General features: G+C 46.9%; 1 protein-coding gene across 4 annotated transcripts in view; it reads left to right on the forward strand.

The window, feature by feature from the left end:
- The window catches only part of LOC146833782 (dimethylaniline monooxygenase [N-oxide-forming] 2-like), a 343718-nt gene that overhangs the window by 192825 nt on the left and 125755 nt on the right, over nt 1-25138 (forward strand). For all 4 annotated transcript variants that reach the window (XM_085601656.1, XM_085601657.1, XM_085601658.1 and 1 more), the window contains exon 6: nt 19489-19688. In XM_085601656.1, the coding sequence (XP_085457782.1) occupies nt 19489-19688 (200 nt within the window). The remainder of the gene's footprint in view (nt 1-19488; nt 19689-25138) is intronic.

The raw sequence follows: 25138 nt of genomic DNA on the forward strand, positions 1-25138 counted from the left end.
CCAAGGGACAGCCACTAACGGAGGGGGGCAAGATCACGATGACATGGCATGAGACTAGCTGTGGGCCAGTGTAAGTGAACATGCACACGCATCACAGGATTCACAGACATCCACACATGTGCAGAAGTAGTATGCGTATGGTACAGACAGGTAGTTGGATGCGATATGCACTGGTCACATGTCATAGGAATAGGACAGGCCACACACATTGCCTTTGAGGAGTACATGTCGAGACAGAACATACATAGGGAGCATGTGGATATGTACTTGTGTTGATACTCCGTGTAGTTGGATACATACACACCTCATGGCAAATCACATATGTGGGCTGGTGTGCGGAACAGTGTGCCATGCCCATCGACACACAGACACATGTTGGCAGCAGCAACTGCTGACACATTGAATCACACACCTACAGCAAAATCATGGAAAGACATGCCACACACATGACATGGTTGCAGCATGCAACGCAGCCATACACGTGTCATATGTAATATTCCGTGTACCTGGCATCAGGGGACAGGTGCGGGTGTCCGTGACTGGGACATGCAAGTGACTCATGGCTCCACTAGTGTGTACGACATGCACACATGTCAAAGGAGTGCAGGGGATGTGTGGTACAATGCGCACCATCACACACGACATGTGTACACAGCTCATCGTACATGTGCTTTGCCCACACCTCAGGGGTAAAGTGCCACATCACATCCTGACACACCTGTGTCACACACAGGTGGTATTGCACAGACAATGCATTGGTGTCCACCCTTGGCAATACCTGTCCGCTCCATTCCTGTCTGTGTGCCGCCTGTCACCACTGACAGTTGTAATACGCACCGTACATACGCTCGGAGCGCGTGTATAGGGTCCCTGGGCCAATATTGCCGCTGGCGTATGCGTACGCCACAGTAGTACGGACTGTACACGCGCTTGTACGGTCCGGATCACAATATGGGCGCTGGCGTATGCGTACGCCACAGTAGTACGGACTGTACACGCGCTTGTACGGTCCGGATCACAATATGGGCGCTGGCGTATGCGTACGCCACAGTAGTACGGACTGTACACGCGCTTGTACGGTCCGGATCACAATATGGGCGCTGGCGTATGCGTACGCCACAGTAGTACGGACTGTACACGCGCTTGTACGGTCCGGATCACAATATGGGCGCTGGCGTATGCGTACGCCACAGTAGTACGGACTGTACACGCGCTTGTACGGTCCGGATCACAATATGGGCGCTGGCGTATGCGTACGCCACAGTAGTACGGACTGTACACGCGCTTGTACGGTCCGGATCACAATATGGGCGCTGGCGTATGCGTACGCCACAGTAGTACGGACTGTACACGCGCTTGTACGGTCCGTACTACTGTGGCGTACGCATACGCCAGCGCCCTTATTGTGATCCGGACCGTACAAGCGCGTGTACAGTCCGTACTACTGTGGCGTACGCATACGCCAGCGCCCATATTGTGATCCGGACCGTACAAGCGCGTGTACAGTCCGTACTACTGTGGCGTACGCATACGCCAGCGCCCATATTGTGATCCGGACCGTACAAGCGCATGTACGGTCGGTATCACTGCTTGTGGGGTGCCCTAGGGCGTGGAACGCACCGTACCTGTGTGTAAATGTATGAAAACACATAGGGGACACATGAGGGACAAGTATAAGGGCCTAAATGCCTGATGGTTGCCATGGAGACTGAGTTAAATTTTTGATTTTGAGCACCAGGTGCACAGCAGAAGTCAGTTTGAAAGAATCTACATTGTTGCAATGTGGATGTTGACTTGACATCATTATCAAAACTGAAACCATGCAAAGCCACACACTGGGGTAGGTTTGAAGGGATTGGATGAAACGTAGGATGCTAATGTGACTGACCAATCAATCTGTACTCCTATACATGAACAGGCCAGCCAGGCATATATAAGGCAGCCAGGTCCCATGAGAGAGCACTTGCCTGCACATCCATTCATCCATTACCACTGCTGCTGATAGTGATTCCTCTGGCACCATGTCCAGGACTGTGGAGAGGTCACAGCCATTCACCCAGGAGGAGAACCTTGCCCTGATAGATGTGATCCTCCCACAGTTCCAGAGCCTGTATGGTCGACCAGGGGTTCAGGTGAGTGCAGACTCCACTAGCTTAGACTGTGCCCCTTTTGTGTGACAGTGACTTCTGGCATTGTGTCCATGTGTGACAGACATGCACTGTTGTTTGGAGTGGGTCCCAGGGTGTGGAAGGCCTCATGTCACCCATGCAGAGCATGCTGTGTTTCCTGTGTGCACTCCTCACTTGCATAGTGCCTACTGTGACAATGAATGCAAGGTGCATGGCACATTCTGCCTGCATACTCCTCCTGGGGATGTTGTTTCCACAGTCCTGATGTGATCCTGTGTTCCCCCCAGTGTGACAGGTGTCAGTACCCATGGATGTGTGTTTGTTCAGTGTACCTGTGCTGTGAGTGTCCAAAGGCCGTGTTCGTCCCCTGCACATTGGTGTGTGTGTTAGTCCCCTGTCATGTGGGTGAGTGCATATGGGGAGTGTTGCACACAAGCAGCATGAGGGATGGATATGGCCTGGCCATCGGATGTGAGCAGGGAGCAGTGCTGTGTGCATGCCGTGCTGAGCCAGCCCCACACCTGTGACACCCCCGTCTACTGGCACATGGGCAGAGTGAGGTGTGTACCCGCAGTTGGCAATGCCATGTGATTGTCCTGTACCTGTGTGTGTCTGTGTACTCTGCTGAGGTAGCATCAGTGTGCTGGGGCAGGTGACTGCTGTGAGGTGCTGTACATAATCCTGGTGTAGCCTGTGAGGCACAGTGTGATCCCTGGTCAGTGAGTGTGTGGTACCCCTCATGCCACCCGTGTGCTTCCACTGGCACGTAGTGCATTTGGCCTTCCACAGTGGATAATGTCCCTATGACAAAGGTGCAATTAGTTGCATGCATACCATGGCCTGTTCATAATGAGGATTGTTCTATATGTGTGTCTCTGTGTCTTTGCTCATGTGGATTAATGTATTCTCTCTTTTGCATCCTCACAGGTAGGCGCCATTGCCAAGGGGGAGATCTGGAGGGAAGCCGTCAGTGCCGTGAGGGGTACAGAGGGTCGGAGGCGGAGCCTGTCTCAGGTGAGGAAACGCTGGCAGGACATCCGGTGCTGGACGAGGAGGATTGCACGGCTCCTGCTGGGGGACTCACCTGAGAGCCGTAAGAACCGTGGCCGCCGTCGTCTGACCCACATCCAGAAGCGTGTGCTGGCGGTGGTCTTCCCCGATATGGACAGGCGCCTACAGGAGAGGCAGCAGCAGGAAGGGGGTAGGTACATGTGTGTCAGTTGTGTGTCCCCAGCCAATGTAAGTGTGCAGTTGCATGGATACACTGCCAGGGTTTGATTGTGCAGTGCGTCAACTTCTCCACAAAGTAGCACAGTGCTGTTCTCACTCCCTCCCTTCCCCTCCTTGCAATGTGTTCCCTGGTCTGTCGCCACTCTTGCACAAGGTTATTTATGCAGGCAGTTCATGCAGGTGCCCTATGCTATCAGCATCATGTGTGGGGGTGATGTGCCACAGGTATGGGGACCTTGCGTGTGCCATGGCCAATTTCAGTCATTGTGGTGTCCATGTCACTTGGCACTGATTGTGAATCACGACATAGGGGTGTGTCTCCAAAATGTACAGCCTTCCAGCATGCATGTCCAATTGTGTGCCCTCTGACATGATGTGCCTGAGTGGGAGGCCTGCTAAGTGCAGGGACGGTTGCTTAATTTGCAGTCATGTCCATCCTGGACCATGGAGGAGTGTGGGCACTACTGTGCCCTGGGGCACCTCTTCCTAGGTATCATGTGCGTCATCCAACAATATGGCCATTCACTGTGTCTTTGCCATGGGTTGCGTAGGGTGGCATTGTACCCTGGGCTCAACTGTTAGGACCTACAGGTTGCTACATGTGTCCACTGTACAGGGGGACCCATTTTGCTTGTGCATACTCACAGTGGGCATTACCTGTGTGTGTTGTTGAGACAATCTGATGATGTTTGCCTGTCAATGATGTGTGGACATGGCCACCAGGGGCTGTGTGTTTACAGTCATGAATTAGTGGAGGCCATGTGTTTCCATCCCAGAGTAAGAGGTGTACATACTTTCTCCGTCTCAATGAGATTGTCTCAGGTGTGGGTGGTTTGTGCGTACAAGGCCTACATGTCAGAAGCTTCATCCTCCTTGCTGGGTTTAGCCTGTGTGTGATGTTTGACTGGACATACGCTCAAGGTGCAGTGACCCTGTCATGTGTGGCCTGGTTTCATGTATTGCCTTTGCAGCATGCGGCAAGAGTAAATGGATATGATTCATGCTCATCCCTTTTTGACGACGCAGTGTGGTGCAGGTGCTGTGCACATTTGTCCCCAGAGGCTGACTCCTCTCTAAAATTTCAGGTGCAGTGATTTGCTGTTGTGTCATGATCTCCATTGTGTCTCAGTGGCATGGTGGGTAGAAAAACTGTGTGTTCCATGGCCTACATGTGTACATTGTTTTGTAGGTGTTACTCCTGTTGCTTTTCAGGCTATGCAATGTGACCTATGTATATTTGACTCATGTGACATATGTGTACAGGTGTCTGATTTTCTCCTGTCTCTTCACCTTGCCCACAGCATCGCCGGGGGACACGGAAGGAGACACTAGCACGGACCGGGAGGAGAGATTGAGCACCAGTACCAGCAGTGCTGTCCTGTCTGGCACATGGAGTGGCACGGAGGCCGAAGGGAGTGAGGCGGAGGACCTGTTGACTGCCAACACAGACTATGACGCAGACGGGTCCGAGGCTGAGCTCCCAGAGGTGGCGGAGTCTGCCCCCCCAGCTGATGGCAGCCCTCCACATCCCCCCGCCACCTCAGGTTCCATCACCGGCCTCCCACATGCTCGTGGCCCTTCCCTCCGTGCTCGGTCCCCACATGTCTCCTTCCTGCCAGGCACCGCACCCCCTGCCCCTGTCACCACTGCTGCGGTGAGTGCGGAGTCTGTGGACATCCTGAGGCAGTTGCAGGTTGGTCAGACTGCGATGCTAAATGTCCTCCATGCCCACACCCAGGTGCTGACCCAGATGGAGGCATACATGGAGGGCATGTCGGCTGCGCAGTCTGACCAACGGCAGTTGCTGAGGTCCATAGACTCCACACTGACTGCAGCACTGGATCTCCTGCAGCGCTGCGTAACACCCCCTACCCCTGCCCCATCCCCAATTCCCACTCCCGTGCCTGTCCCACGCACATCCAGACGTCAGCGTGCACGCACCCCAACAGACACAGGCACCACACCACCAGGGAAGTCGAAGCGCACACCTCCTGTCACGCACACACAGGGTGAGGAAGGCACACCCACTGGGTCGGGGGGGAAACGTAGAACACGCAGCCACAGTGGGAGTCCGCATTCCACACAACCCACTCCCTCCAAATCCACTCCCCTTAGCTCTCCTGGCCAACAGTCAGTGACAGCATCATCCACTGCGAGTGTGCCCCCCAGCCCCAGGATGACACCACCCCGCAAGCGGTGGAGGCGGGACCCGGCCAGGGGAGTTGAGTCCCCCACCCTGTCCACACCCTCCCCCAGTGGCGCTGCGACCCATCCCTTTGCCCCCCCCCCCTCCTTGGGGCCTGTGGTTGGATTGGGTACGGGGGAGTCGCTGGGGGAACTTGCCGACGTGTGCAGCGCCATTCTGTCCTCCACCTTTGGCGCTGGCACCCCCCCTGTGGCAGATTCATCCCTCCCTGCACCCACAACACCTACCCTTTCCCCTCCTGTCCCTGCGGTGCCTGTTTCCACCCTCCCCCCTGATGCCCCCTCTTCTGTGGATGAAATGGACTTGTGAACTGTGCAGCCAAGCTAGGGGACACACGTCCCGATGTGTACCCCCCCCCCGGACATTGCTGCTGGGCTGGCCCATGGCCCTTGTACATAGTGGACATTTTCTCTGATATATTTTCCTGCTGAATAAAGCCTTTTCTTTTTGTTTTGCACACTGATGCTTTCCTGGACTTGCTGTTGGTGCTGGTGCTCCCTGCGTTGGGGTGGTGATAATGTGTTAGGGGTCTGTGAAATGTTGGAGTGTGCTGCTCATGGGGTGTACCCTGCCATCTGCGTGCCATCACAAAGGTCTCTGCAAATGGTATTTGGTCATGTTTGCTCTCACTGTATGGTGACATTGTCCCAAGGTGTGTTCCGTCCTCTGTGGCCCAGCCCATTTTTCCTGCAGGGTGTCTCCCAAATGCTGTGCTGTGCTGTGTCTACATTTCCTGGATGTGTGAGGGTTGCCTTTCAATATAGCCATGCTGGCTCAGCGATGTCTCCGCCTGCATCTGGGGTATCACCCTTGTAGGTCACTGAACTTGTTGATGGGGTATATTGTCCGATGTCTGGGCACTGCTGGGAGTGATAGGTACACACCCCTCCTGTGTCTGGGCACTGCTGGGAGTGATAGGCACACACCCCTCCTGTGTCTGGGCACTGCTGGGAGGACCCTGCACCCACCCCTCCTGTGTCTGGGCACTGCTGGGGGTGTTTTGCACACCCCATTCTTATAGCAGGTTCGGTGCGTACATGCACGGGTGGGGTGGGGGTTTGGTGCGTACATACACGGCTGGTGTGGTGGTTTGGTGCGTACATACACGGGTGGGCGTTTGGTGCGTACATACACGGGTGGTGGTTTGGTGCGTACATACACGGCTGGGGTGGTGGTTTGGTGCGTACATACACGGGTGGTGGTTCGGTGCGTACATACACGGCTGGGGGGGGGTTCGGGGGCGTACATACACGGGTGGGTGTTTGGTGCGTACATACACGGGTGGGGGTTCGGGGCGTACATACACGGCTGGGGGGGGTTCGGGGGCGTACATACACGGGTGGTGGTTCGGTGCGTACATACACGGCTGGGGTGGGGGTTTGGTGCGTACATACACGGGTGGGCGTTTGGTGCGTACATACACGGGTGGTGGTTTGGTGCGTACATACACGGCTGGGGTGGTGGTTTGGTGCGTACATACACGGGTGGTGGTTCGGTGCGTACATACACGGCTGGGGGGGGGTTTGGTGCGTACATACACGGGTGGTGGTTTGGTGCGTACATACACGGCTGGGGTGGTGGTTTGGTGCGTACATACACGGGTGGTGGTTCGGTGCGTACATACACGGCTGGGGGGGGGTTCGGTGCGTACATACACGGGTGGTGGTTCGGTGCGTACATACACGGCTGGGGTGGGGGTTTGGTGCGTACATACACGGCTGGTGTGGTGGTTTGGTGCGTACATACACGGGTGGTGGTTTGGTGCGTACATACACGGCTGGGGTGGGGGTTCGGTCCGTACATACACGGGTGGGGGTTCGGGGCGTACATACTCTGCTGGTGTGGTGGTTTGGTGCGTACATACACGGGTGGGCGTTTGGTGCGTACATACACGGGTGGTGGTTCGGTGCGTACATACACGGCTGGGGTGGGTGTTAGGTGCGTACATACACGGGTGGGGGTTCGGGGCGTACATACACGGCTGGGGGGGGTTCGGGGGCGTACATACACGGGTGGTGGTTCGGTGCGTACATACACGGCTGGGGTGGGTGTTAGGTGCGTACATACACGGGTGGGGGTTTGGTGCGTACATACACGGCTGGGGGGGGTTCGGGGGCGTACATACACGGGTGGTGGTTCGGTGCGTACATACACGGGTGGTGGTTCGGTGCGTACATACACGGCTGGGGTGGGGGTTTGGTGCGTACATACACGGGTGGGCGTTTGGTGCGTACATACACGGGTGGTGGTTTGGTGCGTACATACACGGCTGGGGTGGTGGTTTGGTGCGTACATACACGGGTGGTGGTTTGGTGCGTACATACACGGCTGGGGTGGGGGTTCGGTCCGTACATACACGGGTGGGGGTTCGGGGCGTACATACTCTGCTGGTGTGGTGGTTTGGTGCGTACATACACGGGTGGGCGTTTGGTGCGTACATACACGGGTGGTGGTTCGGTGCGTACATACACGGCTGGGGTGGGTGTTAGGTGCGTACATACACGGGTGGGGGTTCGGGGCGTACATACACGGCTGGGGGGGGTTCGGGGGCGTACATACACGGGTGGTGGTTCGGTGCGTACATACACGGCTGGGGTGGGTGTTAGGTGCGTACATACACGGGTGGGGGTTTGGTGCGTACATACACGGCTGGGGGGGGTTCGGGGGCGTACATACACGGGTGGTGGTTCGGTGCGTACATACACGGGTGGTGGTTCGGTGCGTACATACACGGCTGGGGTGGGGGTTTGGTGCGTACATACACGGGTGGGCGTTTGGTGCGTACATACACGGGTGGTGGTTTGGTGCGTACATACACGGCTGGGGTGGGTGTTAGGTGCGTACATACACGGGTGGGGGTTCGGTGCGTACATACACGGCTGGGGTGGGGGTTTGGTGCGTACATACACGGGTGGGCGTTTGGTGCGTACATACACGGGTGGTGGTTCGGTGCGTACATACACGGCTGGGGTGGGGGTTTGGTGCGTACATACACGGGTGGGCGTTTGGTGCGTACATACACGGGTGGTGGTTTGGTGCGTACATACACGGCTGGGGTGGTGGTTTGGTGCGTACATACACGGGTGGTGGTTTGGTGCGTACATACACGGCTGGGGTGGGGGTTCGGTCCGTACATACACGGGTGGGGGTTCGGGGCGTACATACTCTGCTGGTGTGGTGGTTTGGTGCGTACATACACGGGTGGGCGTTTGGTGCGTACATACACGGGTGGTGGTTCGGTGCGTACATACACGGCTGGGGTGGGTGTTAGGTGCGTACATACACGGGTGGGGGTTCGGGGCGTACATACACGGCTGGGGGGGGTTCGGGGGCGTACATACACGGGTGGTGGTTCGGTGCGTACATACACGGCTGGGGTGGGTGTTAGGTGCGTACATACACGGGTGGGGGTTTGGTGCGTACATACACGGCTGGGGGGGGTTCGGGGGCGTACATACACGGGTGGTGGTTCGGTGCGTACATACACGGGTGGTGGTTCGGTGCGTACATACACGGCTGGGGTGGGGGTTTGGTGCGTACATACACGGGTGGGCGTTTGGTGCGTACATACACGGGTGGTGGTTTGGTGCGTACATACACGGCTGGGGTGGGTGTTAGGTGCGTACATACACGGGTGGGGGTTTGGTGCGTACATACACGGCTGGGGGGGGTTCGGGGGCGTACATACACGGGTGGTGGTTCGGTGCGTACATACACGGGTGGTGGTTCGGTGCGTACATACACGGCTGGGGTGGGGGTTTGGTGCGTACATACACGGCTGGTGGTTCGGTGCGTACATACACGGCTGGGGGGGGGTTCGGGGGCGTACATACACGGGTGGGCGTTTGGTGCGTACATACACGGGTGGTGGTTCGGTGCGTACATACACGGCTGGGGTGGGTGTTAGGTGCGTACATACACGGGTGGGGGTTTGGTGCGTACATACACGGCTGGGGGGGGGTTCGGGGGCGTACATACACGGCTGGTGGTTCGGTGCGTACATACACGGCTGGGGGGGGTTAGGGGGCGTACATACACGGGTGGTGGTTCGGTGCGTACATACACGGCTGGGGTGGGGGTTTGGTGCGTACATACACGGCTGGTGTGGTGGTTTGGTGCGTACATACACGGGTGGGGGTTTGGTGCGTACATACACGGCTGGGGGTTCGGGGCGTACATACCAGGGTGGGGTGGGGGTTCGGGGCGTACATGCACGGGTGGCGCTTGGGTGCGTACATACACGGGTGGGGGTTCGGGGCGTACATACCAGGGTGGGGTGGGGGTTCGGGGCGTACATACACGGGTGGCGCTTGGGTGCGTACATACACGGGTGGCGGTTCGGGGCGTACATACACGGGTGGGGGTTCGGGGCGTACATACACGAGTGGGGGTTCGGGGCGTACATGCACGGGTGGGGGTACGGGCCGTACTTCCACGGGTGGGGGTACGGTCCGTACATACCCCTGCCCACGCTCTGCGTGCCTGGGTACGGGCCGTACCCATGCCTTTGGTGTGTGGGTACGGTGCGTCCCACCATTGTTGCGGGCCGTGGGGTCCGCACCGTACACAGGCCTTGGGGGCGTGGCTACGGGTCGTACCACGCGTACCCCTACATGACCCCAGCAATGCTGGTACGAGCTGTACCAAGGCCTTTCTGACGTGGGTACGGGCCGTACCGCTATTGTTGGAGTGACGTAGGGGGACGCGTGGTACGTTCCGTACCCACGCTCTTGCGGCCTGGGTAGGGTACGTACCGGTTCGCGTGACCATCCACTTCCGTTGTGGCGGACGCTTGCGTTGCTGGCCTTGCCCCCACCCCCTGGAAGTGACCAGGCCCTGATGGTCAGGTATGTCCAGGCCATGTGTGATTTGGTACCATGTGTTGGTGTTGTGTGTCCTGCCCCTGCCCCCCCCTTTGCCCCTGGTTGTTGTGCTGACCTTCTGCGGCGTCTGCGTCGGTTCCTGTACGCCAGGTGGACTGCTAGGAGGGCAGGGATGGCACGTAGGTTCGGGTCCATGTCTGTTCGTCGCGTCCAGCTGCTCCTTGCGTGTGTCGTCCTGATTTCCCGGCAGTTTTTGGCAGCCGGTAAATATTTTCCGTGCGGGATGACGTCGGTTCGAATCGTACTTCCTGGTTCGTGAAACGTAGGCTGGATGCGTACCGACGTCACGTCGGCTCCTTTCAGGATCGGAATTGTGTTTAGTTTCTGTTCGGTCGGTGTTTTGTTCGAATCGTACGGAAATGGTGTTTCCGTATGATTCGTACTTGCATTTTCGGATGGATTTCGCACCGGGTACGAGTCGGACGGAGAAAAGGCTCCGTCCGACGGTTCGTACCCGGTTTTTACCGGATCGGAATTGGCACCTTGGTGTTTAGAGCGTAGGGCTGAGAATGCTGTCAAATATCTGCTTTCAGGCACTATATTTTGGCAGTAGAATCCATTTGATATATCTAGTGTTGTTTTGTATTTATTTCGCACAATTGTATTCATTAATGCGGCACAGTGTGCATTCAGTACTGCAAATGTTCATGTGCATGTGTTCAAATGCCTGTAGTCTAAAACCAGACGGTATGATTTCATTACAGGAAACAAAGGATTATTCATGGAAGAGGTGCAGTTTTCAATCACACCTTGGCACTCCATAACAAACTCAGGCCGCCAATCATTTTCAGCCAAAAGGATATTGTATCCATATGTCAGGTTCTCCAAAAAGAGACATTTTACTTTCCTGGGTATGTCCCCCTCCATTTGGAGCGTAATTTTGTGTAAACGATGTGGGACACTTACCCTTGTCTCCACTGTGATATGTTCATTCAACACTACTATCACCAGAAAATTCATCAGGTTCTGGCGAGCTTTTGTTACTTCTGCTGCACTGTCTAGCATCGTCAGAGCCCATTCCCCATTCAGTACTAGAGTCCTCAGTACCCTGGGCATTTCTTATTTTAATGTCAGCTACCTTCTTCTTTTTAAATTGAGGTTTAGATTTGGGTTTATATTATTGTTTGAAAATGTAGTCTGTCTTTTGGCTTGACTCGCACTTCTGATCTGTGTTCTGACTGTCCTACCCTCTCCAAGTTTATGGATGAACCCAGACTGAAACGAGAGGAACATGCATCAGTATCCTGATACCTGTTAGGTTTTTTAATATTATCACAGTTTCTAAGATTATATCTTCTATCAGAGGGCTCCTGTTGAGGATGCCCACCCCATGATTGGGATGAATTTTGCTTATTATGTTTTTGATTGTTTGGTATCCCATTTCTTTTTAGACGAATCAGGTATTTGCTTTGAGTTATCCTTTTCAGGATTACCTGTTACTTGTGGTTTCACAGGTCTAGCTACCAAGTTATCTCTACCCAGCGAAGCATTGGTTTCTTCGATAATCTTAGATAGTTCTCGCTCTTGTTTTGCAGGACTGACTACCCTCAGGCATTTGCGTATAGCCACCACTGCTGCCTCGGTCTTTATGTTACCTAACATAATTGTTGATACCTGGAAAAAATTGCCAATAAATTTCATCCCCAAGTCCAGAGCAGCCTCTGCTTTGGCTCATTCTGTATTTCTTTCAATACATCAGGTATAACTGCTATTGAGGGGGTACTATGAGTTCTGGTATAAAAGGCAGTGATAACTGTGCCTCAAGTGGTACAATCCTCTATCGGGGGAGCTATCCACATTGGCAAGCAAATCGTTAGTATTTTATGTTTTTCCTGCAGACCCGTAAGGGGAAATACTGCTTCAAGCTGTGCTATTTTCTGTGCTGTCCTGAACGAAATTTCTTCATGTTTAGGGGGCTTTCTTCCCATAATTGCGTTCAGCATTTGGGGCTGATCTTTGTCATAGTCATTTGAGGTTGACCAGCTTGAGTAACCCTTGCAGACTGAAATGTAAGTGTTCGGATTACACACTGTGTAAGGTTTCTCTATACTTGCACTATGTCTCTGCAAATTGTACGTAAATCTGCTGCTGGCAATGTATCAATCTCTGAATGCGGAGGGTAAGCAGCTAGGACCGGCCAAGTCTCTCTGTTACTGCTGAGCGGACCGAGTCTCACATTTGTTGTGGTGTGAGGGAGGGCACCTTTAAACCAATTTATATGTTCTTGGTAGGTTAACAGGACTTCTATGTCCATGTATGGAGAGTATTCTTCAGGTGTCTCATCTTCAATGTATGTATAAACAAGTGTGTGCGTGCATCCTCAGGTGGGAAATCTAACCCAAGAATAGAATACCTCAGTTCTGAATGCCTTGTGTGCCTCAATCACAAAGGTAACATTTCCACCCAATCCTGGGAGGCCGTAGTCTACTAATTTCAAAGTAATTGCATGCCTGCAAATTTCCGTAATGTTAGGAGCACCTTCAAGCTCTTCTTCCCCTTCATTTGCAACACTGTCTTGGACAGACATTGTGGAAGGAAGTAGAAAGGAAAAGAGGTAATGGTTTGCTCAGTGTGGAGTACTATAATCCTACAATATATCAAGGGAGGGAAGTAGAAGTGTCTAGTGGTTCTACTCAGCTTCTAGTCATTTGGCAAAACAATCACAAATAGAGTGGGGCATCTAGGTCTGGCGGGATCTTGATGAAAAATCTATGGTACTCTCAACAGCCATTTTCCACCATTGGTATGTGTTTTGCCATCAGCGCAATTATGGTTGGTAGCCTCATCATAGGGTCTTTCTTGTGCCTCCACCAGGAGCTGATCCCAAGAGGTTTGCAAGGCTCTGTTCATATAAGGGTGAATTAAAATTACCTCTTATCGTGGAGTTGATTTATTAAAGGAAACATTAAGGATAATATTTAAATACAGAAGTGGATGTGAGGGTAGGACATGCAATGTTTCCTTCGCATCATGAAAATAACTATAATCCTTCAAGCTTGAAAAACATAATACAGCCAATACATAGGATATACCTACTCAGCTGCGGCTTATTTCCCTTCCTACTCCAGACATCTCTGGGTAAATGTAGGGGTCTCAGAGAAAGCACAACTGAACTACTTAGATTTGTTAGTTAAATAAGAACCAAATCATCGTTGGCGGCACCATGTTGTGTAGTTCCTAAAAATACGTAGGATCTACGCGTTTGGACAACATAAACTAAGGGATTGGTGTATAGACTGGTTTCGGACATCCCCAAAGGATATGTTAACCTTTAGACCAGCTAGCTCACAGTGACACCATACGCCCCCTAACCTTACCAAGGAGCGAATAGTTTCTGGCAACCATCGAACATGACAACTCTTGATCTTTGAGGGATCGTGGAAACAGTACAGTACTTTCGCTCAGTCACTCGTGCTCACTTGGTCTCAGAGAGATACACAGAATAAATATTGGGGACATTTTCAATATGCAATTATTGAACCAGCGTCATTCTAGTATATAACAGGTCTGCTGCGACAATCATAAGACAGAAGCAAATGTAAGAGATTACAAGCACCAACAGAGTAAATAGAAGGTAGAATTCTTCCATGGTGCTAAAATAAAGAACATATATGCAGTCATATAGACATGACAATAATCAAGCGTATTCCTACTATGCGGACCCTACCTAAGTGTACCTAGCATGTATGTGAGTGTAAAGACAATAATCACCTAGGAAAGAGCCAACCCCATTACCTGATGGGAGAGAACGAAGGACCCCGCCTTGGTCTCGAGTTGGGCACTCGCAAGGGATGTCAGACCGCTGCGTGTTGAAACTTCAGCATGCAGGACCCAGTGTCAGCGTGGAAGCGTGGTCTCTGTCTATCTAGTGATTGTATGTTTCTTTTATACCATAAAGATAGCCTCGGCGTTCCTATCACAATCAATATGTTGTGAGTATAATTATGTAACTGAGACTAAATACCTGCAATTATGCAAAGTAGTTCTATCACCCTAGGATGAAGAGGACCATGACTTTTATACAGAGCATGTTAATCCTGTTATGTACGTCATGGGTAACTAGACATAATATCGAAAAAAAAATATCGAGTAGCCAGAATATAGAGTTTTTAATATCGAATGGACAGAATATCGACTTGCAAAAATATAGTGGTGAAGAATATCGAAAAACAGGTAAGAAATATCGATTGCAATAATATAGAAGTAAGTAATATCGACAGTCATAATATAGTTGTTAAAAATATCGAATTTTTTATAGTGTTTTAAGTGTTAGTATATGTGTTAAAAGTATGTATTAATATTGGAATGTATGTTAGAATATTTTAAAATTAATGAATTTTATGTTTTTTTATTTTTTTGTAATTTTATTCCGTAGCGGGTTGTGGGTTTATAGGGGAGTAGGGTGGGAAGTAATTTAATTATAGTACATTCAATAATAATTTATAGGAATTATTAATTATTTTTAATTTAATTTTGCGTCTTACTTCTGTAGCGGGTTGTGGGTTTATAGGGGAATATAGGGTGGGAAGTAATTTAATTATAGATTATTAAATAATAATTTATAGGAATTATTAATTATTTTTAATTTAATTTTGCGTTTTACTTCTGTAGCGGGTTGTGGGTTTATAGGGTAATAGGGTGGGAAGTAATTTAATTGTTATTAGTTAATTATTAATTGGTATTGAAAATTAATTGGTTGTTGATGAATTATTAATTGGTAAATAATTAGTAATTATTGGTAATTAATTTGTATTAATTGTTTAATTGATAATTATGTTAATTGTATTCATTTAATATTTGTAGCGGGCAGTGTGTTTATAGGGGAATATGGTGGGAAGTAATATAATTGTAAATAAATAATTATTTAATTTATTTGTGTATATCGTTAATTAATATATTATAAATTAATTATTAATTGGTATTATTTGCATTTATTAATGTTTGTTATTGAAAAACAATTGGTTGTTAATTAATTATTAATAGTTAATTAATTAAACAAAAATGTATTGGTATTTATAAATAATCAATTCTTGTGTGATTGGTAATTAATTGTAATACTTGTTTTTGTATTAATAATTAATTAATAAAAAAAAATACATTTATTATTTTCTCTACTATTGCACTTACTTGAGTGGGAATAGTAATTTTTACCCCTACGCTATCCAATGCTTTCCCTATTATTGCACTCTCTGGAGTGTGAATAGCAATTTTTACCCTCCCGCTATCCAATGCTTTCTCTACTGTTGCCCTCACTGGAGTGGGAATAGTAAATTTGACCCTCCCGCTATCCAACGCTTTCCCTACTGTTGCACTCTCTGGAGTGGGAATAGTAATTTTTACCCCTACGCTATCCAACGCTTTCCCTACTGTTGCACTCTCTGGAGTGGGAATAGTAATTTTTATCCCTACGCTCTCTGGAGTGGGAATAGTAATTTTTACCCCTACGCTATCCAATGCTTTCCCTACTGTTGCACTCACTGGAGTGGGAATAGTAAATTTTACTCTCCCGCTATCCAACGCTTTCTCTACTGTTGCACTCTCTGGAGTGGGAATAGTAATTTTTATCCCTACGCTATCCAACGCTTTCCCTACTGTTGCACTCTTTGGAGTGGGAAAAGTAATTTTTACCCCTACGCCATTTAACGTTTTCTCTACTGTTGTAATCACTGGAGTGGGAATAGTAAATTTTGAACTCCCGCTATCCAACGCTTTCCCTACTGTTGCACTCTCTGGAGTGGGATTAGTAATTTTTATCCCTACTCTATCCAATGGTTTCCCTACTGTTGCACTCTTTGGTGTGGGAATAGTAATATTTACCCTTCCGCTATCCAACGCTTTCCCTACTGTTGCACTCACTGGAGTGGGAATAGTAATTTTTACCCCTACGCTATCCAATGCTTTCCCTACTGTTGCACTCACTGGAGTGGGAATAGTAAATTTTACTCTCACGCTATCCAACACTTTCCCTACTGTTGCACTCTCTGGAGTGGGAATAGTAATTTTTACCCCTACGCTATCCAATGCTTTCCCTATTATTGCACTCTCTGGAGTGGGAATAGTAATTTTTTCCCTCCCGCTATCCAACGCTTTCCCTACTGTTGCATTCTCTGGAGTGGGAATAGTAAATTTTACCCTCCCGCTATGCAACGCTTTCCCTACTGTTGCAGTCACTGGAGTGGGAATAGTAAATTTGACCCTCCCCCTATCCAACGCTTTCCCTACTGTTGCACTCTCTGGAGTGGGAATAGTAATTTTTACCCCCACGCTATCCAATGCTTTCCCTACTGTTGCACTCTCTGGAGTGGGAATAGTAATTTTTACCCCTACGCTATCCAACGCTTTCTGTACTGTTGCACTCACTGGAGTAGGAATAGTAAATTTTACACTCCCGCTATCCAACGCTTTCCCTACTGTTGCACTCTCTGGAGTGGGAATAGTAATTTTTGCCCCTACGCTATCCAATGGTTTCCCTATTATTGCACTCTCTGGAGTGGGAATAGTAATTTTTACCCTCCCGCTAACCAACACTTTCCCTACTGTTGCATTCTCTGGAGTGGGAATAGTAATTTTTACCCTACCGCTATCCAACGCTTTCCCTACTGTTGCAGTCACTGGAGTGGGAATAGTAAATTTGACACTCCCGCTATCCAACGCTTTCCCTACTGTTGCACTCTCTGGAGTGGGAATAGTAATTATTACCCCTACGCTATCCAATGCTTTCCCTACTGTTGCACTCACTGGAGTGGGAATTGTAATTTTTACCCTCCCGCTATCCAACGCTTTCCCTACTGTTGCACTCTTTGGAGTGGGAATAGTAATTTTTACCCCTACGCTATCCAATGTTTTCCCTATTATTGCACTCTCTGGAGTGGGAATAGTAATTTTACCCTCCCGCTATCCAACGCTTTCCCTACTGTTGCATTCTCTGGAGTGGGAATAGTAATTTTTACCCTCCCGCTATCCAACGCTTTCCCTACTATTGCACTTACTGGAGTGGTAATAGTAAATTTTACCTGCCCGCTATCCTACGCAGAAAATATTGAATATTTTTAATTATTATTACGTTAATATATATGTATTCATTTTTTTTTTTTACTTACTTTAATTATTCATTAATTTTACTGTTATTTAAGTATTTTTAAGTATGTGTCAGTTAATTATATGTATTATTTCATTAATTTAACATTACTTTTAAAACATTTAAAAAATTCGATATTTTGTCTAACTATATTATTTACAACGATATTTTGGATTCGATATTTTTGTACTTTCCTGTTTGGAGATAGGAATTCGATATTTTGGTATTCTATATTTTGGCATCGATATTTTTGTAAGTCTATATTTTTGTAGTGGATATTATGTCAGTGATCCACGTCATGTGCAGGGAACTTTCGAAGAATCCTCATGCATAATAAATGAGGCTAGTTTCAAGGAAATCAACTGACATTTATTCAGCACATAATGGGGTAAAAGGTCAGTGCTAGAACCATTATGCAGAGCAAGGACAAAGGTCTTTTGCTACTTAGGCCTAGGTTGGGGTAGATAACAAGGCCTGCCATTGCAGCCTGTGGGCAGTTTTAAACTCCAATTCGACTTAGAAAAATAAACTTTTGCCAAGCTTAAACTCCCTTTTTAATAAAAAGAAGTAGCCCTTAGGTTTGGCCCTAAACAGCATATAGGGCGGGGTGCATTATTTTTTAAGTGGTTGGACACATACTTTTTTAGGTTTTACTTGTCCTTGTAGTGAAAAACTCCTATATTCATTTTCTCTACTGTGAGACTACCTCTCCTATCAGATAACATTGGATTATCTTAGTACATTTAATAAGTGATACATTTTGATTGAGAACAGGAAGAAATATCATGTGTGATGTCTAAGGAATTGTAATTTAAAATCCTCCTAAATGGTAAAGTCAGATTTTAAGTTACAGTTCCGAAAATGGCACTTTTAGAAAGTTCACAGTATATATCCTACGTCCTCATGAGCCAATAATCCGATGCACAGCCTTGAGACAAAACTTTTTTCTTTATAATAAATCAATGTTCCTCTAGTAATCTGTGTTTAATTCATATATTTTATTTGTATTTTCAACTTTATCCATTTTTTATCCATTCACTTGAAAGGCAGAGTTATTCCATATTTTTTTCAAATGCCTCTGGCATGCTTATCCAGGCTTTATCAGTGGCACTTAGGGATTACCAATTCATCCTGGTCAGCCTCATATGTTTTTCACCCAATGCATTTCGGGCTCTACAGCCCTCCATCAGGGGTAACTGGAATAAAAAATGAATCAAACATTCTAATCAGTTCCCATAAGATTGTCATTATGACACAATCTGCCTGAGAAGGCCTCCCACACTACTCAACCAACACCCAGTTTCTGACAGATTGGTTCAATTGTTTAGCATTTCTAGAGGCACGGCGCTAGGATTTTTTCCACCGTAGGAGATGTAGCATTTTGCTCTTTCTCCATTCTGGTGCAAGTAAGACATGTTCAGCGTTAAGGGACAGTCCGGTGTCTTAGGAAGTAGTTTAGCCTTGGTTCGCTCTCTAACCCACCCTGGAAGAGCATTAGCAGCAGTATGTGTTGATTTGTTAAATAAAAACCTATGAATAGTAACATTGTGTTCCAAGGACACAAGGTCAACATATGCCTGCTTACATCCAGACCAACTCCTGCTTGCTCAAGACAGACTAATAATCAACCCCCAACACCGAGGAACCTTCCAAAAGCATTACTCAATACTTCACAAGGGCCTCCATCAAAGAGACCAGTTCAGCTCATGTTTCAAAGGTCTTCATCTGCTCATCCATTCAACCAAAACCATTTTTCTTAGTCACAAATACTCACATAAACCAGGTAGTAGAGGAGGGAGGAGGTCAACATCATCCTGCTAGAGTAAGCTGGCATGAATATGCTTCATCTATTCTTTGGAAAAAAGATCTGTGTTGTAAATCAATCCTTGGAGGAATTCTGTTAAAGTTGCAAGATAAGTCAACTCTTCAAACTAGCCTTGAATGATTGTCTGTTTTCTACAGGTCTTCTTAAGCACCAGGAGTGGTTCCTGGGTAATCAGTCGGGTGTACGACAGGGGCTATCCATGGGACATGGTGTTCAACACCCGCTTTAAGAATTGGTTTCGGAATTCCCTGCCCACCTCCATTGCCATCTGGTTGAACACCCGGAAGATGAACTCCTGGTTTGACCATTCCAACTACGGCCTGTGCCCCAAGGACAGGTATGTTCCCTGGAGGTGTCTGTGATATGCATCAACCCCATTCTTTTATTTCTAAAGTGCCCTGTATTTCCACACTCTGCTTAAGAATAATATTTTTCAAACAAAGTTGTCTGCTTTCTTTTCTTTCACGAAAAATAACAGTTGTTGTATTAAAGGTTTGTTGTTTAAACATAGAGCACAAAAATCTGTGTGACTATCCCACAAAGGCATTTATGAGTACACAAAGTGGTACTACAGAAGCACTACTTCATGTACCCATAAATGCCTTTGTGAATAGGTCCTGGAATGTCCCTCTCCCTATTCATAAAAATCCAAATAGAACATAGTCCTTTCTATTTGTACAAACTGTATGTGAATTTTATTTGATTTAGGGTCAATTCACAATTTAGGAATAAGTGAGGTGGCCCCAAAGTCGCTCTTCCATATATATCCAGCCCGTACAATTGGTTTTATATTTCTAAGTCCAGTCAAAGTCTCTTCCTATCTTTTAAGGTTGCCACCCGGTTGGTTTTCTACGAGCACCACTGGTATTTTGATGTCTCGGCCGGTACAAAAACAAGCAAAATCAGGAAAAGCCGGCATTTTTGCCCTGACCTCTACAGATGTCAAATGTACATGTAAATAGACAACAGTTTTAAATGAGTCCTAGAACTGTGTTAATGATCCGTTAGCAATAAATAAAGTAAACAAAGTCAGAAAAGTCATGTCATGAATGAATACATACGATTTTGTGTACAGTCCTATTTAGTATCACGTCCAGGCCTTTGCAGGCACTTAAAAAATACAAAAATGAGCAGTATTTCTCTCAAGGAAAGGTGTCAACCTTAACTAAAGGACAGTAAATTTACTAATCAAATTCCTACTATAGGATACTTAGAGGTAGGTGCCGTAGAGTAGGTTTGCCGCATGTGCTCACTTTTCCTATTTCTTTGTGGTTTAGCTTCATAAATGAAAATGTTTATTGCAGTTCTGATTGTGATTGGATCAAGATGGTGCTCAGGTGTGTCACACTGTTGTCATATATACAGAATGTTAGCACTTTAGTTGCTCATTGCAACACTGTCTAAAGCTGTAGTTGATCACCAGGCATTTAACTGGCAGGCTGCTACTGGTGCTGAAAGTATAGGTTTCAGTCTGAATGTTTTACTAAAATGGATGAGGAAAATATTTGAGAACTCTTAAAAAAGGTGTCCTCAATTTGCTTTCTTCAACACTAACCATAACTTCTGTGGCAAAACAATCCACCTTGTTTTGTTAATTTCCAAAGGAAATGTTTTAAATTTTATAGCTTAGATTTAATCACTATGGCTTCAGGTGTGCCACATGGTTTTTTTTTGCCATGAAAAAGAATGCTAGCGCTGCAGTTCCTCATTAGAACACTGTGGGAGGCTGCAGTAGAGCACTGGGGAATCAACTGACCGGCTGATGCTGAAGTTCATACATGCCAACATTTGGAAGGAAGAAGCAGGAATAATTTATTTTCCTCATTGAATTGTATTGAACCTAAGGCAATTTTAGACGGGAGACTGCTAAAATAAACTATTTTGGGATTTACAAACCGGGAGTCGCCTACCTGAATCGGGTGTGTTGACATGTATGGCATTTGGAAGTGTGTGTTTTACTTAGTAGTTTAGATGTGATTCTCACATGGCTGAGGAAGATATTGTGAATTTGAGAAAATTATGAGAGGAAACAGTTTTCTTTCAGAAGTGGCTCATCAAATTGCAGACGAGGACATGGTAAAATCACTGAGAACTCACAAGAATTCTTAAAATAAGTTTAAAACCACAAAAAAATGATTTAAGTCTGTTATCCCTCTTTATATGTGCTCCTTTTTGTGACCCTCAAAAACAGGTTGCAGAGAGCAGGCAAAATGGTGCAGGGGCGTGCACATGGACAACGGATGGCGGAGGGATGGGGGATAGGGGAAAGTGGCTGAAAGCTGACCATGGGAGGGCATGCAAATGGGGTAGCACAATGGACCACAGTGGGCAGGAGTGAGAGGGCAGGGATACGCACATGATACTGTCGATTTGCACCCTGCAGATCTTTAGTGCAAATCAAAACAGGCTACTTTTCCAATGAAGGGAAAGTTCCCTAATTCGCTAAACTAGAGAAGTTAGGTAAATTGGTGCTAAGTCAGGGAAAAGGTGTTAGCAAAATAAAATATCTAAAGGCGGAATCAAATAAAGATTCCTTCAGTGAAGCGAGAAAGGATTTGCCAAATAGTCTAACTCTTTCGGGCAGGAGCATAGACCAGCTGTAAAGGGGGCAAAATAAGTGTATACTTTAAAGGAGAGTGGAAAGGCACTTGATCTAACTAACTCAGCAATGCATGGCTTAAAGCATGCTTTCTAAGTTTAAGGCAACGCCTTAGGATTTCCATGAAGAGAACCAATTAGGATCGAGCATTTTGTGATAACAGTTTCAGTCTTTTTCCTAGTTACTGCGCAGTGGAGATATTGGGATGATACAATTCGTTCAAAACGTTCCTTTTTGCAGGTGCAGAGTTCATTATTCAGCTCTCCAAGGAACACACGCAGATAAACATTCCCAAAAAGAAAAAAGAAAACATAATGCATTTTAATTAACATTGACTGGTCCAGCTTGGCTCCTGAAAAAAGAAAAAGAAAAATACACAGAAGACTGCAAAGCATTGCAACTTAACATGAGCTATTTTAAATCAAGGCTTACAGGAACTATTGGTCAACATTTATGTGCAAATCACACACTATATTTATTGCGGTTTGCAGGTTAATTTAAATGTTTTTACAAAGTGTTTAATAATATACACCACCAATTCCCCCTCTGATGTCTCAAAGAGGCATCACACATTACATCCCTTGAAACCTTATTCCATATACCAGTGATTGGCATTTTCTGCTTACGTCAGGACTCTTTTAGGTCCCTTTATCATTCGACATAAATATGATTCTACATCTCCTCAAGTTCCTGCTTTTCTCTTTCTTTTTCTTCTATTCCCCTTTGTCACCAGTTCTTCTCCCTTGCATTTTGATCCGTTCTTGGCAGCCATTAGTTTAATTCCCCTTAGGAAAAGAAATAAGGATTTCACAAAGACTGCAATGATTAGTATGGCAATCAATATAGTTACTAATAATCCATTACCAATGCCACTACTAAGCGATCTACCAGCTGCAGAAAATCCTTTCCCTATAGCTTACCAGCCACCTGTTTCTTACAACTCTTTTTTTTTTTTAGGAACCTCAGTAATGTTAGTGACAAATGTATTAATTTCACTACTCTTGCTAGGCACATATGTGCAGCACAGTTGGACAAATAAAATGCGAAAGACTATGACTTGTTTTGCGAGTAAGTTATGTAAATCAAGCCTGTTCTGCAAAACCATCGTCCAAATTACCACAAGTTCTTTATTAATAGCAGTCGGCACACCCTCTCTATTGGTTGCAAGATGGCCAACCAATGTAGACAGCTTTCTATTCTTCTGGTCATTTAAACCTACTCCTATGTTGGGAATCATGGCGCCAAAGATGTCACCCACTACTTATGTCTGGCTCTTTTCTGAACTGAATCTTTTTAGTGAGTGGAATGTGCTTCATGACACCAGAACGTTGTAGTGCAAATGAGAAGTGCAGTTGATGTCAGTGCTGTTCAGAGGCTGGGGGGTATATGTATTATAGGTTTTACATCACCCTGTGCCATGGGACCTCTGCCTGCTCTTAAAAAGCTTTTCACCACCATTCCCAAAGGGGAAGGGGCCCCTTGTGGATCCCTTCCCATTTGTATATGGGTTACCACCAACTTGAAGTTGGCCGTAAGTTGCGAATGTTTTGCGACCCCTTTCATGGCCACAAAACATTCATACATACCGCTGCGATTCGCTATTTGGAAGAGATGCCTTAAACATGCCCCTTTCAAATAGCAAATAGCTAACCCATTTTGTGATTTGGTAACAGGTTACCGAATCGCAAAATAGGGTTTGATACATGTAAAAAGCCTTTTTTTGCGTTCGCAAACGGGCCGATTCTTTAAATTAGCCCATTTGCGAACGCAAAATTGGTTGATGCATGTGGCCCTTTTAGGTGGGGTTTAAACCCTTGTCAAAAGCACTCATAGTTAATGCCCGCAACCACTACACCAACAAGTACACATAAACCTTCCTCTCCTTCACTCTGGGACCAGCCTCATGCATTTATGTTTCTCACAAAATCTTCCTCTAAAACTCATGCCACAATTTCATATGTATTTTTCAATCCTCAAAAACAACTACCTCTTCTCTCTTTCTCTGTGCCACTTTTTTTTTTTTATGGACATTTGTTAAATGTACATACACCAAATAGTTTCATGATTCTGTAGCACAAGAGGACTGACCAAACAGATTGCCGAGAAAGAGAAACTTTAATTATGTGCATGCCGGAAAAGCCAGGTTTTAAGAGATTGTCTGAATTTATTATAGCTCAAGGCTATTCGTATCTCAAGAGGAAAAGAGTTCCAAATGCAGGGGGCAAGGACAGAAAATCAGGAACCACCTATTTTCAGTTTATTTTTAAGTCAGGTACCAACAAGAGGTTCTTAGAGGATGAAAGCAGTGTCCTGTTTGGTGCATATTGCAAAAGTGGAAAAGTGATGAATGCAGGACTTTTCTCGTCAAGAGATTTAAGAATGATGCTGCCTATTTTGAAAAAAAATCTTGTGTTCCAAGGGCAGCCAATGGAGATCCCTCAATAAGGCGGTGATATGACTGTGTTTGGGTTGCCGAACTATTAGGCGGGCAGCCTGAAATTGTAACTATTTGGAACCTGTGAAGAAGAGTCTTAGGAAGACTAGCATAGAGAGAATTATAATAGTCTTGTAAAAATATGACCAAGGCAATTACAACTTGGATGAGAACATCTAAGGTGAGGAACTTAGAAATGTTCCTTATTCTGCAGATCAATAGAAAGCAACAGTTTATCACTGCAGCTATCTGTGGTTTCATTGATAACTCGCCATTGATAAGAACACCAAAGCTTTGTACGGATTCCTTAGGGGACGGAGGGTGTCTTCCATGTCAGGAGGCCAGAAGGAGGCATTCCAGTAATCAATCTTGCTTTTCATAGTAACAATCTCGCATTTGTCCCCTTAAGTTTAAGATGGTTACTGTTCATCCAATCGGGGTTAAAATGTATGGTTTGTTGTAAGGATTCCTATGCACAGGGGAGTTGTCAAGCTCGAACAGTTGTTGGATATCATCGGCATAATTGCAAAATTTGCAGTTCATGTTTTTTAGTGCATGAATAAGGGTGTATATATATTACCTACTGGCGGTCGCCAGTAGGTAGTTATAGTTAGGACCACGTTTCCATAGGAAATCCGCAACATTCTATTTTGAATAACTTTGGCGCCGGTCGACGAATCCTCGCGAATTTTTCAAAATAGGTGGGGCGCTACGCTCCGCTCCTACCCTGAAAGTCTCGGGGGGATTCGTCAAG

Source organism: Triturus cristatus, chromosome 4_2 (genome assembly GCF_964204655.1).
Source record: "Triturus cristatus chromosome 4_2, aTriCri1.1, whole genome shotgun sequence".
NCBI lineage: Eukaryota > Metazoa > Chordata > Amphibia > Caudata > Salamandridae > Triturus > Triturus cristatus.